Source organism: Oncorhynchus mykiss, chromosome 3 (assembly GCF_013265735.2).
Source record: "Oncorhynchus mykiss isolate Arlee chromosome 3, USDA_OmykA_1.1, whole genome shotgun sequence".
NCBI lineage: Eukaryota > Metazoa > Chordata > Actinopteri > Salmoniformes > Salmonidae > Oncorhynchus > Oncorhynchus mykiss.
The window spans coordinates 30,800,059-30,819,363 of record NC_048567.1 but is presented as its reverse complement, the minus strand read 5'-3'; the positions used below and the strand labels follow the sequence as shown (position 1 = coordinate 30,819,363).

At 45.3% G+C, this 19,305-nt stretch overlaps 1 protein-coding gene and 1 long non-coding RNA gene across 2 annotated transcripts; both read left to right on the top strand.

The window, feature by feature from the left end:
- The first annotated feature begins 1,261 nt into the window (after window positions 1-1,261).
- LOC118951441 lies at window positions 1,262-6,065 on the top strand. Its single transcript, XR_005042959.1, has 3 exons — window positions 1,262-1,664; window positions 5,362-5,423; window positions 5,980-6,065. It is a non-coding gene; the product is annotated as an uncharacterized LOC118951441 (long non-coding RNA).
- A 2,016-nt stretch (window positions 6,066-8,081) lies between these two features.
- Window positions 8,082-19,067, top strand: LOC110518094 (PILR alpha-associated neural protein). The gene is made up of 6 exons (XM_021595838.2): window positions 8,082-8,394; window positions 12,653-12,711; window positions 13,061-13,476; window positions 14,080-14,158; window positions 16,246-16,389; window positions 17,107-19,067. The coding sequence occupies exons 2-6, from the start codon at window positions 12,701-12,703 to the stop codon at window positions 17,126-17,128; spliced, it is 672 nt and encodes a 223-aa protein (XP_021451513.1). The 5' UTR covers window positions 8,082-8,394; window positions 12,653-12,700; the 3' UTR covers window positions 17,129-19,067.
- The last annotated feature ends 238 nt before the right edge of the window (window positions 19,068-19,305 follow it).

Here is a 19,305-nt window from a genome sequence, read left to right as displayed (position 1 = left end):
GTTTCCTTACATTTATAACTGTCACTAGTGTTAGTATCCTTACATTTATAACTGTCTCTTTAGTGTTAGTATCCTTACATTTATAACTGTCACTAGTGTTAGTATCCTTACATTTATAACTGTCTCTTTAGTGTTAGTATCCTTACATTTATAACTGTCACTAGTGTTAGTTTCCTTACATTTATAACTGTCACTAGTGTTAGTTTCCTTACATTTATAACTGTCACTAGTGTTAGTATCCTTACATTTATAACTGTCTCTTTAGTGTTAGTATCCTTACATTTATAACTGTCACTAGTGTTAGTATCCTTACATTTATAACTGTCTCTTTAGTGTTAGTATCCTTACATTTATAACTGTCACTAGTGTTAGTTTCCTTACATTTATAACTGTCACTAGTGTTAGTATCCTTACATTTATAACTGTCTCTTTAGTGTTAGTATCCTTACATTTATAACTGTCACTAGTGTTAGTTTCCTTACATTTATAACTGTCACTTGTGTTAGTTTCCTTACATTTATAACTGTCACTAGTGTTAGTATCCTTACATTTATAACTGTCTCTTTAGTGTTAGTATCCTTACATTTATAACTGTCACTAGTGTTAGTTTCCTTACATTTATAACTGTCACTAGTGTTAGTTTCCTTACATTTATAACTGTCACTATTGTTAGTTTCAAAGTGTTTTTAAATTGACCAAGTGGTGCTAAAAAGGAGATGAATATGTGTGTACTTACATGACTTTCTTTCATTGATCCCTAATATTCTGAACAGTTCTCTCAATATATTCTAGTGAGTCTGTAGACTAAATTCTATTTAAAGGTACACCAAATGTAAAGGGATGGCTTTATATAAATGTACTGAAACCCCTATTGAGTGAAAACTCCAGGGGAAATCTGTCAGCCATCAAGTGGAAGGATTTTCAGCGGTTGATTTAAATTGATTCAGCGCACTCAAAGGAACCAAACCAAAAAGCCTGTTACGCACCTGCACAAAGCGCGTTACGCACATCTGAATACCAACTACTGAGAAGTGCATAGGAAAGGTGTGCAAGTCTGAATTTGTCCCTTTGTAAAAAGGTTCACGCAAGTTCACGTAAAAAAGTTCACGCAAGACTTGGGTGATTATGATGGGTCCCTTTTTTTTCAGATGTCGTGTTTACATCTCTCAAAGCATCATGGGAGAAAGCCAAGTTTCGCTTGAGGACGATGGAGGGTCACAGTGACATCATCACCTGTGTGGTTGCCGTTGACAACCTGGTGAGGGAGTCATTCTCCGATTTAATAACAGATCTCATAACTGTGAACAATTCAATTAATCACTTTCTCTCTCCCTCCTCCTCTCTCTGTAACTCTGACATGCTAACTTTCTCCTCTACCACTGAGAGCCATTCTCGCCTGAACGGAGTGTTATTGAGCTACTTGAACCTTGTCTGCTCTCACTCTCACGGTCTCTCTCTGTCGCTCTCTCTCTCTCTCACATTCATTTCATCGCTCTCCGATGTTCTCGCCATCTCTCTCTCTCTATTTCTCTCTCTCTCAGTCGAGACACAACAGTAAAGTTGTGTGCCTGTTCCTACGGCAACAGAGCAGCAGAATCTCGGAGGTCACACTTGTGGAGTCAGCTGTCTGTCTGCCCCTCCGCCTGAGTACTGTAGGAGACTAGGTAGGGAATGGACGCACACACACACACACACACACACACACACACACACACACACACACACACACACACACACACACACACACACACACAGCTATGTCTTACTATACTAACCCTAACTCCTGACCCTAATCCTAACCCCTAATTCTAACCCTAAACCAAACCACTAATCCCTAATTCTAACCCTAACCCTTACCCTAAACCCTAAGCCTAAAATAACCTGTATACAAGTGAGGACCGGTTTACTATTCGTGTGAGGACTTCCGGTACTCACAAGTATAGTAGAACGTGTACACACACACACACACACAAACACACACACACACACACACACACACACACACACACACACACACACACACACACACACACCCTTACTCTCAGTCAGGCATCCTGATTTCAGGCTGTGTAATTATAGTTTTAGTTCATCAGGTCAAATCCACAGAGAGAACTAGCAGCAGACACTCTGGGTTACTCTCATTCTGACTGAAGGAGGGATCGTTCCACTACTTGAACTTCTCTGCCCTTTCTGTCTCTCCTCCCACGCTCCCCCTCTCCGTATCTCTATCTCACTCTCTCCAGGTTTTTTTTGCTCAAGCTTACATTGCCAAGACGAGAACTCAGGAACATATCATATTAAATCAATAACAACATGGATGATAATTATATGCATACTGACTATGAACTGTACAATGATAACAACACACACACACACACACACACACACACACACACACACACACACAGGGTTAGTATAGTAAGACAATCAAATGTAGACCGCATTATCTACCAAGAGAATTCTCTTCGATTATAATCACAGCCGTATATATCCCCCCCCAAGCAGACACATCGATGGCTCTGAACGAACTTTATTTAACTCTCTGCAAACTGGAAACGCTTTATCCGGAGGCTGCATTCATTGTAGCTGGGGATTTTAACAAGGCTAATCTGAAAACAAGACTCCCCAAATTTTATCAGCATATCGATTGCGCAACCAGGGGAGGAAAGACCTTGGATCATTGTTACTCTAACTTCCGCGACGCATATAAGGCCCTGCCCCGCCCCCCTTTCGGAAAAGCTGACCACGACTCCATTTTGTTGATCCCTGCCTACAGACAGAAACTAAAACAAGAGGCTCCCACGCTGAGGTCTGTCCAACGCTGGTCCGACCAAGCTGACTCCACACTCCAAGACTGCTTCCATCACGTAGACTGGGAGATGTTTCGTATTGCATCAGATAACAACATTGACGAATACGCTGATTCGGTGTGCGAGTTCATTAGAACGTGCGTTGAAGATGTCGTTCCCATAGCAACGATTAAAACATTCCCTAACCAGAAACCGTGGATTGATGGCAGCATTCGTGTGAAACTGAAAGCGCGAACCACTGCTTTTAATCAGGGCAAGGTGTCTGGTAACATGACCGAATACAAACAGTGCAGCTATTCCCTCCGCAAGGCTATCAAACAAGCTAAGCGCCAGTACAGAGACAAAGTAGAATCTCAATTCAACGGCTCAGACACAAGAGGCATGTGGCAGGGTCTACAGTCAATCACGGACTACAGGAAGAAATCCAGCCCAGTCACGGACCAGGATGTCTTGCTCCCAGGCAGACTAAATAACTTCTTTGCCCGCTTTGAGGACAATACAGTGCCACTGACACGGCCTGCAACGAAAACATGCGGTCTCTCCTTCACTGCAGCCGAGGTGAGTAAGACATTTAAACGTGTTAACCCTCGCAAGGCTGCAGGCCCAGACGGCATCCCCAGCCGCGCCCTCAGAGCATGCGCAGACCAGCTGGCCGGTGTGTTTACGGACATATTCAATCAATCCCTATACCAGTCTGCTGTTCCCACATGCTTCAAGAGGGCCACCATTGTTCCTGTTCCCAAGAAAGCTAAGGTAACTGAGCTAAACGACTACCGCCCCGTAGCACTCACATCCGTCATCATGAAGTGCTTTGAGAGACTAGTCAAGGACCATATCACCTCCACCCTACCTGACACCCTAGACCCACTCCAATTTGCTTACCGCCCAAATAGGTCCACAGACGATGCAATCTCAACCACACTGCACACTGCCCTAACCCATCTGGACAAGAGGAATACCTATGTGAGAATGCTGTTCATCGACTACAGCTCGGCATTCAACACCATAGTACCCTCCAAGCTCGTCATCAAGCTCGAGACCCTGGGTCTCGACCCCGCCCTGTGCAACTGGGTACTGGACTTCCTGACGGGCCGCCCCCAGGTGGTGAGGGTAGGCAACAACATCTCCTCCCCGCTGATCCTCAACACTGGGGCCCCACAAGGGTGCGTTCTGAGCCCTCTCCTGTACTCCCTGTTCACCCACGACTGCGTGGCCACGCACGCCTCCAACTCAATCATCAAGTTTGCGGACGACACAACAGTGGTAGGCTTGATTACCAACAACAACGAGACGGCCTACAGGGAGGAGGTGAGGGCCCTCAGAGTGTGGTGTCAGGAAAATAACCTCACACTCAACGTCAACAAAACTAAGGAGATGATTGTGGACTTCAGGAAACAGCAGAGGGAACACCCCCCTATCCACATCGATGGAACAGTAGTGGAGAGGGTAGCAAGTTTTAAGTTCCTCGGCATACACATCACAGACAAACTGAATTGGTCCACTCACACAGACAGCATCGTGAAGAAGGCGCAGCAGCGCCTCTTCAACCTCAGGAGGCTGAAGAAATTCGGCTTGTCACCAAAAGCACTCACAAACTTCTACAGATGCACAATCGAGAGCATCCTGGCGGGCTGTATCACCGCCTGGTATGGCAACTGCACCGCCCTCAACCGTAAGGCTCTCCAGAGGGTAGTGAGGTCTGCACAACGCATCACCGGGGGCAAACTACCTGCCCTCCAGGACACCTACACCACCCGATGTCACAGGAAGGCCATAAAGATCATCAAGGACATCAACCACCCGAGCCACTGCCTGTTCACCCCGCTATCATCCAGAAGGCGAGGTCAGTACAGGTGCATCAAAGCTGGGACCGAGAGACTGAAAAACAGCTTCTATCTCAAGGACATCAGACTGTTAAACAGCCACCACTAACACTGAGTGGCTGCTGCCAACACACTGACACTGACTCAACTCCAGCCACTTTAATAATGGGAATTGATGGGTAATTATGTAAATATATCACTAGCCACTTTAAACAATGCTACCTTATATAATGTTACTTACCCTACATTATTTATCTCATATGCATACGTATATACTGTACTCTATATCATCGACTGTATCCTTATGTAATACATGTATCACTAGCCACTTTAAACTATGCCACTTTGTTTACATACTCATCTCATTTGTACATACTGTACTCGATACCATCTACTGTATCTTGCCTATGCTGATCTGTACCATCACTCATTCATATATCCTTATGTACATATTCTTTATCCCCTTACACTGTGTACAAGACAGTAGTTTTGGAATTGTTAGTTAGATTACTTGTTATTACTGCATTGTCGGAACTAGAAGCACAAGCATTTCGCTACACTCGCATTAACATCTGCTAACCATGTGTATGTGACAAATAAAATTGGATTTGATTTGATTTGAGTCTGAGCCCTACAGCTTTGTCTGGGTGAGTGTACCTACGTGTTTGCATGTGCCTACGTAATTGTGTTGTGGACAATTAAATCAGTGTTCCCCTCTCTCCATCCAGGCCAGTGTGTAAAGTCCATCTATACCTTTAACGTGGCGATGGCTACATCATCACTGGATCAGGTTTGTGTGGATGCAGTTTCTGTGGGGGTCGGGTGCGTGTGTGTGTGTACTCAGTAGACAAGGGGTAGACAACCCTGTTCCTGTTGTGCCACAGGTACTGCATGATTCTACTGCATGATTCTGTTCCAACTGGGCACCACTCCTGACCAACTGAGCTAATTGATCAGTTCAGCGATTGCCTACATTCAACACACCTGGTCTTCCAGGTTGGTTAAATCACATGAAGTGCCTGCGGCACTCCAGAACCGGGGTTGCCTAACCCTGCAATAGACAGTAAGTGTAGTCAGACTGATAAAGGCAGACAAGAGAGGAGACTCAGGATCACAGGTATTTATGCAAGCCATCAGTAATGTCTGCCAGCAACTGTCAGGCCTAGTTAACCTCTCTTTCTCTCCCTGACTCTCTCTCGCTCTCTCTTGCTCTTTACCATCCCTCCCCTTCTCTCTTTTCCCGTAGTCCATCTCTCTCTCCCTCTCTCCCTCTCTCCCTCCATCTCTCTCTCTCTCTCTCACTCCTCCTACCTTCACCCCCCCCCCCTCTCTCTGTCTGTCTGCAGATGGGGGTAAAGTACAAACCTGGAGCTGGCAAACCATGGACAACTGTCAATCAATCATACCAAATGAGGAGGCTGTGACCTCCCTACAGGTGGCTGCCATAATCAAGAGACAGTAGTGTCACATTATAGGCTTTTAAGCCATAGTGCTTCTATAACTATGGTTGTGTTCAAACGGAAGAAAATGGACTGAAACTGGTCCAATAACAAACGATCATTTTTGTTTTCTGTTGTGCGCCCCAATGAACATAAACTTGTGTTTTCATCAAGGCCTTGCTGAAATGAAATCAAATATTTCCGCACCGTTGCCAGATCTGTGTGTGCTTTGGCCAACGTAGTTGTTGTTGTCACGCCAAATACATTGGCTGAGGCAGAAACAAAAATGCTGCCTGAAGGAACAAATATCTTGTCCTCCTTATAGGCTACACACTTGTAGGCAGTGTGGAAATAAATGATTTAAAATGAATTATTAAGTTAGATATATAGATTCCAAAGAAGTTCAAAAGAGTATTCAGTGCTCTTTTCCTCGTTCTTCATTACTTTCAAATATAAATGCATTACATTTGCTAGGATAGAGGATCAGAAATGGTCTATACATGTTTGGCTGAAATACTTTGTAAGGTTCCTTGGGGACGTAAGCTGTTTAAATACATAGTTTAAAGGTCCCATGCAGCTGATTTATCTCAATATCAAATCATTTCTTGGTAACAATTAAGTACCTTGCTGTGATTGTTTTCAATTAAAATGGTCAAATAGAAACAAAAATGGCTTCTTAGCAAAGAGACAATTCTGTCTGGGAAATGGTCTGAGTGGGGAAGGGAAAACTGAAAACTAGCTATTATTGGTAGAGAGATTCTTAGATTTAAGAGATTCTTATATCTTTCTTATTGGTCTATTAACTAATTTGTCACCATCCCACCAAAACAGGCTGACATTTTTGGCGGCCTTTTCAAACAGCATCATAAGGGCATTATCGTAATTTGAGCAATTTCACAGTATTATTCAAACATCATAGTCTGGAAATATATAAAACACAAGAAAATCACGTTTTTGACTGCCCTGGGCCTTTAAGACTTATTACATTTATGTAGTGTTACATGCTCAACACAGTTAGGCCAAAGCAGTGAAAGCACCATCCCCACATTTGTTCAGTAATCATGCAAAACCATGTGAAACCACGTACACACGCACGCACGCAAGCATGCATGCACGCACATACACACACACACACACACACACACACACACACACACACACACACACACACACACACACACCGTTCCATGCATTGTATTCAGCCACTGCATTCTGTCTCCATGACAACTGCCCCCTATCTATCCTCCACAGTCCCAGGGTCCCCTGATGTTCAGCAGCACAGCAGAGGGTGGGGTGTATGTGTGGGAGGGGCTCTGCACCAACCGCGACCCCCTGCAGCTGTTACATCCTTGGGATGCAATGGTAACGGGCTGCGGGAGTCAGGGAGGTCCTCTGACCCTCAGGCCCTGTGGTGACAGGCTCTCAGTTGCCTACGGCAGAGCCAACCCCGGGATCCTTGAGGATAGGTGAGAAGCAGTGTGTGTGTGTGTGCGTGTGCGTGTGTGTGCGTGTGCGTGTGCGTGTGCGTGTGTGTGTGTGTGTGTGTGTGTGCGTGCGTGCGTGCGTGTGTGTGTGTGTGCACTATATAGAAGAGCCAGTTTAATACGGTACTGTGCTAGACCTTGATCTGTGTACTATCTGATGTTTACCGTTCCGCTGTCCAATCACCACAGGCACCGTGTCCAGGCTAACCAATCACAGCAGCTTCGCTGGAGAAACAGATTGTGTACATCAGACAGGGCTACTCATTATTGACTCATGCTTTGATTAGGCGGATGGGGAAAGGACCTTGAACTGTGAGTAAAATTAACACAACTGGTTGTTCCCTGAATATTATGGTACAATTGCCAACCTATAGAGCCACGCTGTTCGTAGAATGCATCGTTCTCTAAATCTGTTTCGGTTTTCATCAACTTTTTTTCTCTACTTCTCTCCTTCCCCTCTCTCTCTCTCTCTCTCTCTCTCTCTCTCTCTCCCTCCTTTTCTCCTTCCATCTCTCCCAGTGTTCTCTCTACCTCAGTGCAGGTACCTGGCCTCGCTGACCTGTGCAGATGCTCCGGGAATCGTCTGCTTTGCGACATGGCTCACGGGCAGTGGGGGTCACCGCTGGGTCACCGGGGGTTGTGCCCTTGCGGTGTGGGAGCATCTCCCCAGCTCCGGGAAGCACCTTTCTGTCAGTACTCATCTAGATGGATGAATACTGATCTGATGATTTAATGATTTGCAGTAATAGAGCTTCTTTATGGGTGGACCTGACAGAAAGTTCACTATCACTCGTGTGTCCCTATCCTCACTTCTTCATGTACTGTACACTAAACCAAGGTCAGTTGAATAGTATTTTTTTGTTGTCGTTTTTGTAAAAGAGAGGGGTCTCCCTTCTTTTTCTGGTTGTGTTTTTGGTTGTTGGTTTGTTTAACACGTAGGACAGTGTAGAATAACAGGGAAGAGAAGAGAGTTTCTTCCGAAGCAGAGATGGAACTGGGATTTGATCGCATGCGAGCAGGCTACTGACACACGAATACCACAATGGAAGTACGCCTTCAGGCTTTATCGTGTTTTAATCCTCTGTCATTTTTTTAAATGTACGTAATGTTGTCTCTGGCTAGAGCAGCCTGACACTTTTAGTTATCAAATCAATTAAATTCCATATTTATGCTGAGGGGGTGGTGCTAATCATTAGACCACCCCAGGCCACAGTTGAAAGAATATTCATAAAAAATAATATATATGCAACAGTATAACAAGAACAATATGGAGTGTCGGTGTCTATTTGAGCAATAAGGCACGAGGGGGTGTGGTATATGGCCAATATACCATGGCTAAACTATAAACTGGTTACCAACGTAATTAGAGCAGTAAAAGTAACTGTTTTGCCATACCCGTGGTACACGGTCTGTCAGCCAATCAGCATTCAGGGCTCAACCCACCCAGTTTATAATGGTGATGTTGTCACAGGGGTGATGTCACAACGAAGCGAGACAATCCATTGGACGCTTCCCTGACGGAATCAGAGGGAGATTCCGAGGAGGACAGTGATGGTGAGGGTGGGGTGACATCGGGCTGAAACATACGCACAAGTAATATACAGCTGAAGTCGGAAGTTTACATGCACTTAGGTTGGAATCATTAAAACTCGCTTTTCAACCACTCCACAAAATTCTTGTTAACAAACTATAGTTTTGGCAAGTCGGTTAGGACATCTACTTTGTGCATGACACAAGTAATTTTTCCAACAATTGTTCACAGACAGATTATTTAACTTATAATTCACTGTATCACAATTCCAGTGGGTCAGAAGTTTATATAGTGTATACTAAATTGACTGTGCCTTTAAACAGCTTGGACAATTCCAGAAAATGATGTCATGGCTTTAGAAGCTTCTGATAGGCTAACTGACATAATTTGAGTCAATTGGAGGTGTACCTGTGGATGTATTTCAAGGCCTACCTTCAAACTCAGTGGCTCTTTGCTTGACATCATGGGAAAATCAGAAGAAATCAGCCAAGATCTCAGAAAAAAATTGTAGACCTCCACGAGTCTGGTTCATCCTTGGGAGCAATTTCCAAATGCCTGAAGGTACCAAATTAATTTGTACAAACAATAGTAAGCAAGTATAAACACCATGGGACCACACAGCCGTCATTCCGCTCAGGAAGGAGTCGTGTTCTGTCTCCTAGAGATGAACGTACTTTGGTGCGAAAAGTGCAAATCAATCCCAGAACACCAGCAAAGGACCTTGTGAAGACGCTGGAGGAAACAGGTACAAAAGTATCTATATCCACAGTAAAATGAATCCTATATCAACATAACCTGAAAGGCCGCTCAGCAAGGAAGAAGCCGCTGCTCCAAAACCACCATAAAAAAAGCCAAACTACAGATTGCAACTGCACATGGGGACAAAGATCATACTTTTTGGAGAAACAAAATTAGAGCTGTTTGGCCATAATGACCATCGTTATGTTTGGAGGAAAAAGAAGGAGGCTTGCAAGCCCTAGAACACCATCCCAACCGTGAAGCACGGGGGTGGCAGCATCATGTTGTGGGGGTGCTTTGCCGCAGGAGGGACTGGTGCACTTCACAAAATAGATGGCTTCATGAGGGAAGAAAATTATGTGGATATATTGAAGCAACATCTCAAGACATCAGTTAGGAAGTTAAAGCTTGGTCGCAAATGGGTCTTCCAAGTGGACAATGACCCCAAGCATACTTCCAAAGTTGTGGCAAAATGGCTTAAGGACAACAAAGTCAAGGAATTGGAGTGGCCATCACAAAGCCCTGACCTCAATCCTATAGAAAATGTGTGGGCAGAACTGAAAAAGTGTGTGTGAGCAAGGAGGCCTACAAACCTGACTCAGTTACACCAGCTCTGTCAGGAGGAATGGGCCAAAATTCACCCAACTTATTGCGGGGAAGCTTGTGGAAGGCTACCCGAAACATTTGACCCAAGTTAAACAATTTAAAGGCAATGCTACTAAATACTGATTGAGTCTATGTAAACTTCTGACCCACTGGGAATGTGATGAAAGAAATAAAAGCTGAAATAAATCATTCTCTCTACTTTTGTTCTGACATTTCACATTCTTAATAAAAATAAAGTGGTGATCCTAACTGACCTAAGACAGGGAATTTTTACTAGGATTAAAGGTCAGGAATTGTGAAAAGTTTAAATGTATTTGGCTAAGGTGTATGTAAACCTCCGACTTCAACTGTACATAGATCAGAAAAATTCAAAGCAACACGTCTCCAAGGGTTTCTACTACAAAAAGCCATTGGTTCAAACTGTCTTCTTTAGCTCCAGCAGTAGACAAATCTATATAAATCACATCCCAAAAAGTAGCTGTAAGAATACATCTAAGTAACTTCAAGACTGATCGCTTTGATAAAAATATACAGAGGGGTAGAACACAAACGCAAACGCATATGTCGGCTCAATCGGAAATGACCTACAGCGAAGTTCTTCAGCGCTACGGATTGAATTCGAGCCCTAAAGCTTGAACATGTCAACTTATTAAAATAACATGAACTGAAAAAGGAAAGTTTTGGTCCATTGTTAGCTGTTGCTGTTTTATTTTCTCTAAGGAAATAATCACTATCAACAGGTTCCTGCTGTATTCCTAATGATCTATATCATTGTATATCTATATCAATCACAAATCCATTATTCATCCACCGTTAGACACACGTTTAACTATGACTCCCCACGTTACTGTAGATTACGATGATGACAAAGAAGAGGACTACACATCCCAAGATGCATCAGAGTCGGGCTCAACATCGGGGCTTCGCTGTGTTCTCCAGTGAGAGCCAGTTTCACGCCACCCGCCACCACTAAGCCCAAGACACTGCGCCTCACAGCATGAAGAGCAATGAAGGCGAGAGGAAGGGAGTGAAGGGGACAGAGGAGAAGGAGAGAGAGAGGGGGGGAGTGAAGTGTGACAGATTGAGAGAGTGGTGGAAAGAGAGCATACGGAGAGGGAGTGGGTGCGAGCGAGAGACAGATAATTGTCTATGTAAATGTTGTTGTTTCATGTGTGCAATAAAGCTGTCATGCTGTGACCTTCCTGCCTCCAAATATTTCTCCTTCATATTGTGGTGTCACCTCGTTTATTATGAACACTAGTTATTCTGTTCATCACCCCACTCAACCTGTCCTTGTGTAAATGAATGTATATTCATTTTCCTCCACCTCTCTGCCGCACCACTCCCATGGCTTGTCTCACTTTTTTCGAAACAGAACAGAATACCTTTTTTTCCTCTGCTCCCAAAATGAGAGTTTTCATGTCATTTTCTGTATCTTCATTATTTACGTTTTTTTTTTTGCTGTCCATTTAATTGAACGAGTTGAAAGCGTAATAAGCATTTCAAATCTCTTTCCTACAGTCTCCCCTCCGTCCTCCTCCTCTCTCTCTCTCTCTCTCTGACTCTACATGTCTCTGTCGCTAAGGCAACCAATGCCTTTTCCTACTCGCTCTCTATATCTCCCCCTTTCTCACTGTCTCGCTCATTCCCTCTCTCTTCAGCCAGAGGTAGGCATGTTAACTGGTATCTGTCTGAGTGAATGTGGTGTGCGTGCTGGTGTGACAGTGAGTTGTCTGCTGGTGGGTGTGTGTGTGTGAGAGAGAGCGAGCGATAGAGCGTGTGTTCCTGTCTGTGTTTGACTGAGTGACAGTGGTAGTAGATATGAAGTAAATCTTTCTCGAGCTAATAGTAGCAGCATATGGGATGGGATGTTGGCTACGTGTGTGCCTATGAGGAATGTTTTGTGCACAGGTGTGTGCGTGCAAGTCTGATGTGCCAACTGTATTAGCATGTGGCATAATTAAGTGCTCATTTTGGACAGCCAGGACTGAGAGACGGAGATGTGTGTGTATTCCTGTTCTGCCGCCTATGAGTGTCTGTTTACGTTTTCAATAACAGTCAGTGTCAAAAGAGAAGTGAACTCTCTCTCTCTCTCTCTCTCTCTCTCTCTCTCTCTCTCTCTCTCTCTCTCTCTCTCTCTCTCTCTCTCTCTCTCTCTCTCTCTCTCTCTCTCTCTCTCTCTCTCTTTCTTCTTCTCTTTTCTGTTTTTCTTTCCTCCCAGAGAGAGAGATGATCGGAGGATTGGGGGCTCAGTGAACAGAACAAAGCGATGGAGAGATGGTAAGATGGAGAGAGTGAGCAGATGTTAAGACAGACACAGTCAGACCCTCTGGTTGTATGCATGTTGCATGAGGAGTCCAGTTGGACAATGCATTTGTAATGTTTCTCATGCTCTAATTCTCTTTCTGTCTCCTTTTCTCTCCCACCTCTTTCTGCTTCTTTTTATTTCTGCCATCGTCTCACTCTTCTTTTCTCTCCTTCCTTCCTTCCTTCCTTCCTTCCTTCCTTCCTTCCTTCCTTCCTTCCTTCCTTCCTTCCTTCCTTCCTTCCTTCCTTCCTTCCTTCCTTCCTTCCTTCCTTCCTTCCTTCCTTCCTTCCTTCCTTCCTTCCTTCGCTCTCTCTTTCTCAGCTCCATCTCTCCTGTCAAACGACTGACCACCCTCCGCTGCCTTTTCTTCCTCCTGGTTGCCGTGGTGACGCGACCCTCAACCTGTAACCGTGACGACGAGGGCGAGGGGCAGGTGGAGGCCCTCTCGGCCCAGCTGTCCGTCCCAGAACAGGTCACACCCACCCCTATTTGGTCCGTGGACTGGGGCCCCACACTATCCCTGGAGGACGAGACGCATCACATCCTGTCCAGCCAGGAAGCGGACCTGCACCACAATGGCCATGAAGTCCCCACGACAACCGCCGAGGCCTGGCCGCATCATCAGAGTGCACCAGGCAGCACTTTGCCCCAGGAGCCCCTGGACCTTCTGGAGGCCCCAGACGCAGAGGGAGTGGAGGATGGAGGAACTGAGCCGGAGGAGAGAGAGCCTGAGGAAGGTGTGCACCGTAGAAATCAGTAAAGATTAAAGAAAGAAATGATTTGTGTTGGTGGGCATGAGAACAGAGTGTTTTGGAACAAAGACATCAGAAGAACTCTGGGGGCATCAGGGAGTAACTTCAATTCCCACTGGGCTGGCTTTGTGTGGATGGATGGCTGCGTCTTGGTGATGGAGAATGCTTAATAGAGTTTTCTGAACTCACAGAAACACACACAAAGGAAATGGGTGACATCACACACCAAGCAATGGAATGGATGACTTCATCGGCTCATTCTCTTTTGAGTTGCTTTACTGACAGTACGGTAACTCTCTAAAAGCAGAGTTGTGTTTTTTTCTTACACCATTGCAGTTGACCTGGGTTATATTCATAAGGCACCAAACGGAAGAAAAAATGACTGAAACAGGGACGGTCTACCTGGACTTGTCCAATAAGAAACGCTCATTTTTGTTTTCGGTTGTAAAACATTTCAAAGCGTTCTCCGTTGCATGCTCGAATGCACATGACCCTGGCTTTCTTCTGTTGTGCTGATTTGATTGTTCCTTCTATTGTTCTGATTTCCAACCATGTGAAAGGTAACTCCTCTGTGTGTGTGTCCTCCAGTGGACCCTCAGTTCTACGTCACAGTGACCATCTCCTCTCTGCTCATCCTGACTGCTGTCATCATAACGGTCAAACTCTGGTAAGAATCCTCTCTCTTTCCCCCATCCGTCCACCTCCTTTCTTTCTCTTTCTACCCCTTCTCTGACACATATATTTTTTTATGTACATCAGAGAACTTCAACGGTGTTCTTTGTTTGAACGTGGGAATGGTTCAAGTCAGATCTAGGTAGCGGGTGAAAAATACCTTCCCAATGTTTAAAGGCTTTCAGAGGTTTAAAGGTGACTCAATTTCAACCACTTGAGGTGTTGATATCCACGACGCTCTGTTGCTACATGCCGGTAGCATCTAAACAGTTGGAGTGTTTTCTCTACTGTTGTCATGTGACGTTTGATGTACCGCTCACCTATAAAATCCGCTGGGTGTGTCGTGCATACTCAAACATGAAATGGAAACGCCGATCTCTGGATTGTAGAGCAGGGCTCGTGCTCATCGCTTCAGTTATTTGACAGTGGGAGGTCTCTTCTTTCCACCTGCTCTCTCACTAATTCACTCCTGTTCTCCCATTGGTCTCTCAATCTCTTTCTCTGTCTTGCCCTCTGCTGCTCTTTCCCCTGCTTCCCCTTTCTTACCTTCTGTCACTCTTCATTTCTCTCCCTCGTTCCTGCCTCCCCTCTCTCTTTTCAACTCCCCCCTCTCTCTCTTTCTCTCTCGTTCTCGTTCTCTCTCTCTCTCTCTTTCTCAACCCCATTCCTCATCCTTTACTTTAATTTAGCTTCATCGCCTTTCAGTAATGCTGGGTTCTGGTTGATCCTTGATCGTCATATATCATTCTTATCTTCTTCCCCAGTCTCCTATCACTCCCAGCTCCAGATCCTCAAATAATCCCTCTGCCCACTGTATGCCGATACACGATAAGCCCCATCTCCCTCTGTTGCTCCCTCTCACTCTCTCTTTTATTTCTTTCTCTCTCCCGCTATGTCTCTCTCTCTCTCTCTCTCTCTCTCTCTCTCGTCCTCTCTCTCTCGCCCTCTCTCTCTCTCTCTCTCTCTCGCTCTCTCTCTCTCTCTCTCTCTCTCGCCCTCTCTCTCTGAAACCTGCTCTAAGTGTTTCTGTGTTTAGCTAACTTAATTAACCTCCAATGCAGGCTGGTTGAAAGTGTGTGTGCTGGCTTTACAGTGTGTGTGCTTGAAACAAGTGTTGTTGGAGTGCTTAATTGGAGCAGCAGCATCTCTCTCTGTGTTGTGTATGTGTGGGCTTATGTTGCAGTTCCAGTATGACTGTAAATATACCTATGGGGTAAATTGTGGTGAGGACTGGAGGGCGGGTTACAGTGGGAATTCAATAGGTGTTTGACGGGTAAAAGTGGGGGATTGAATAGAGGAGAGACAGTATAGAATTGAATAGAATACTGTTGATTGATAATGGAAAAGCAATCGATGTTGGAGAATGTTTCACCATCTGGTGGGATTCCTGGTGATTATCGTGTGTGTGTGTGTGTGTGTGTGTGTGTGTGTGTGTGTGTGTGTGTGTGTGTGTGTGTGTGTGTGTGTGTGTGTGTGTGTCTGCGTGCGTGCGTGCATATGTGGATAGTTTGCCTGACTGGAACTGCGTGTCTGTGATCTACAGTCTGACTGTGAAAAAGGCTTTGTTATGTGTGAGTGCTCTGAAGAGCTGTGTGTATACTCTACCTTTGACTCTCACTGTGCCAACAACATCATAACTCAGACACGTAATTGGAATAATGTTTCCCCACATCAGCCCTGTATCCCCTTCCTCTTGCTCTCTCGTTTTATCTCTCCCTCTTTCTCTCTTTTCATTCCCCCTTTCTCTTTACCCTCTCTCTCACACCCTGTTTCCTTCACCTCTTTACCCTCTTTCTTTCTTTCTTTCTTTTTCTTTCTCTCTCTCTCTCTCCCACTCTCTACCCGCTATTTCCACCTCTACCACCACACTCTTTCTTTCCCGCCCTCCCTTTCTCGCATCCTCTCCTCTTCTCCCTCTCGTCTGATAGTGCTTTAACGAGTCAAATGAGTGCATTAACTCTCTCTCAGAGGCGGTGTAATGTGTTCGCTGCAGCTAAATGGCTCTGTCATTCCCTCTTTTCCTCTCACTCACCCTCGCTCTCCGTCTCTCTCTCTCTCTCTCTCTCTCTCTCTCTCTGCCAGTTACGACCACAGCTGTTCCCAGCACCCACCCCCGCTTTCCCGTGGCGTGGCCCCCCCTCTCTCTCTCGCCCTCCCTCGTTCCCTGGCTCTGGAGGACAGCCGGCAGACGCTGCACGGCACTCCCTCCTTTACCGACAGGGAGAGGTAATGAGTCGCCTCACCAGCTCGCTGGAGAGAGAGGGAGAGTGTTTGTGTGTGTATTTGTGTGAAGTTGTTAGTACGTTGATTTGTGTGTGTGTGTGTGTGTGTGTGCGCGCTTGTTTGTCAGTGAGTGGATGGTGTGTCAAGGAGTGCTTGGTGCCTCTCCCTGTATGGTGTACGAGCATCATAATGGTATATGTGCATAATTAGGCGTCAGTGTTAGTCTCTGTGGAGTACACAGGCCTGAAGTGTTATGGATGTGAGATGTATGTATGTTTTAGAACTCTCCTATGAGTCACACAGCTCTGGAAGCAGTGAGAGCACCATCCATGAAATGATGCTTTTATAGCCGGGGATTTAAAGTTCATTTCAATCAGGGTAATTGGACTCCTCGTTTCTCCTCCTCGTTTCTCCTCCTTCTCGTCCTTTCTATCCTCCCCCCCCCCCCCCCCACCCGCTCCAGTTCTACTTCTCTCTCTTTCTTTCCCCTACTCTCATTTTCATACTTTTCTTTCACCTACTCCAAATTCTCCCTACTCCAGTGTTATATAATACTAATAACGTAGTCTGTTCTCTTTTCCCTCTCCTCCTCCCCTTTTCCAGTTCTACCCTTCTGTCCCTTAAACCTTTTCCTCTGCCCTCTACCCTCTGCCCTCTCTCTCTATTCCCCTTCTTCTAGTTCGGCACATACCATATCATCTCTCTCTCTCTCTCCGTCAGGATCCCCGTGGTGAACCTCTAAGGCGAACGTTTCTGATTTGATACACATTCCTACGGGATGCGACGGAGAACATCGCCAGAGGGTGTGGCCCGCCGTGGTCTTCGACTTATCTTTGACTGTGAAAATGAAAATCAGGGACCCAGGGATCCAGCCATGGCAAAACCTATTTTTCCCTCCGTCCCTTCCTGCCGAAGGAGAAAAGCCCGATCTCATCCCTTCCTCCCGAAGGAGAAAAGCCCGATCTCATCCCTTCCTCCCGAAGGAGAAAAGCCTGATCTCATCCCTTCCTCCCGAGGGAGAAAAGCCCGATCTCATCCCTTCCTCCCGAAGGAGAAAAGCCTGATCTCATCCCTTCCTCCCGAAGGAGAAAAGCCTGATCTCATCCCTTCCTCCCTTCCTGCTGCCATCCTCCTACGCCTCTTTTCTCCACTTTTCTATGGCTCTGTGTCACTGTAGACTCCTCCTACGCCTCTTTTCTCCACTTTTCTATGGCTCTGTGTCACTGTAGACTCCTCCTACGCCTCTTTTCTCCACTTTTCTATGGCTCTGTGTCACTGTAGACTCCTCCTACGCCTCTTTTCTCCACTTTTCTATGGCTCTGTGTCACTGTAGACTCCTCCTACGCCTCTTTTCTCCACTTTTCTATGGCTCTGTGTCACTGTAGACTCCTCCTACGCCTCTTTTCTCCACTTTTCTATGGCTCTGTGTCACTGTAGACTCCTCCTACGCCTCTTTTCTCCACTTTTCTATGGCTCTGTGTCACTGTAGACTGACCGAACCTTCCGCTCTGTTTTATATTCCAGTTGTCTGTACTGCCCCAGGCTGTAGCAGCAACACACGTCCAGTTCCCTCCACTTGATCCACTTTGACTAATTCACAAGCAAACAGTGTTAGATATCAATAGAACATTTTAGTCCCGCCGGTGCCAAAACCGCATAGCTGTATGGGGCTGTTTGGAATATTTCATACAGCTATCTTGTGTAGCTGAACTTTGAACTATGATGAAATAATGGACTTGGTTATTGAAACATAGTTGAAAGGGAAATATGTGTGTTATCTGAAACATAGGTGTTCAGCTAGCTGGTGAAGGGTTAAAACAGTCCCTGTTTCCTAGGACTGAAGGGGGTATTTCACAAAGCTGGTATGGCAATGTTGTCGCCAGCCGCCAATGTACTTAACGCGACACGGTCCAAAAATCGCTGTTTACTCCCGCTTGGAATGCAAATAGGCCCACTGCAGCTTCCACATTCCCAATGTGTTTTCTGGGTGTTTTTTATTCCCTAAACTATATTCTTCGTTTGTTCCTTTTATTTTCTTGCCTCTTTGCCGCCTCTGTTGTGCATTTGTGAGTGTGTTATCTTGTCTCTGGAGCATGGGGATGGGCAGGGTTTATATATTACTGCTCTATATAGGGTTGGGAAATTCTGTCATTTTCACAAAATTCACAGGTTTTCCAGACATCCCGGTTGGAAGATTCCGGGAATTAGGAGGAAAGGAAATACAGGAATTTTGAACTGGGATTTCTGGAAAACCAGGGAATTTTGGGGGAAAGTTATCCTTGTTGTTTATGAAAATAGTGGTGCAAACAATGTACAATACATGTTTGCATATATCGCAATCAGTACAATCAACCGATACATGTGGTACAATCAATGGTGGTGTCAGGTAAACATAATGGGTATAAATGATACAGTCCAGAAGTAATGAGCCATTTTACCATCATCTGTTGTTTCTGCTCCGACTTCAAAGCTTAAACGAGTGTTTACTGTAGGATCTTAGGGTAATATACCCGTCCAACTCGACCACCAGCTGGACTTCCACTACACTAGTACACATAGTGTTGTGACGTCATTGTGTCGTTCTGCATTCTAGTGTTTCCTCGGTTCTCAGTAGCATTCCTGTAGACGTGTGGCTCCACTGTACGATGGAACAACAATAAAAACTCAACACTGGTGTTTTAGCACTTTATCCGGACTGGACTTTACTAGCCAGTGGCTTTGGGACTAGAATTGACAATGTGCGAGGGCCAGCCTTACAGGAGAACAGTGGATGTATCTCAACTGTCCTGAGTTGCCTCCTTTCCTTCATCTGTCCTAGGTTGAAGACACCCAGGTTACGACAACCTAATAATTCCATGAGGAAGCGTTTGAAAAATCAACAGATTCATGGGACCAGTGCTGTTGCTAACTAGCATCCCT

Excerpts from the sequence above, each read along its gene's own strand:
- LOC110518094 (XM_021595838.2), top strand. Across the intron at positions 13,477-14,079 it reads GGAGAGAGAGCCTGAGGAAG|TGGACCCTCAGTTCTACGTC; the intron begins GTGTGCACCGTA and ends TGTGTCCTCCAG. Across the intron at positions 16,390-17,106 it reads TCCTTTACCGACAGGGAGAG|GATCCCCGTGGTGAACCTCT; the intron begins GTAATGAGTCGC and ends TCTCTCCGTCAG.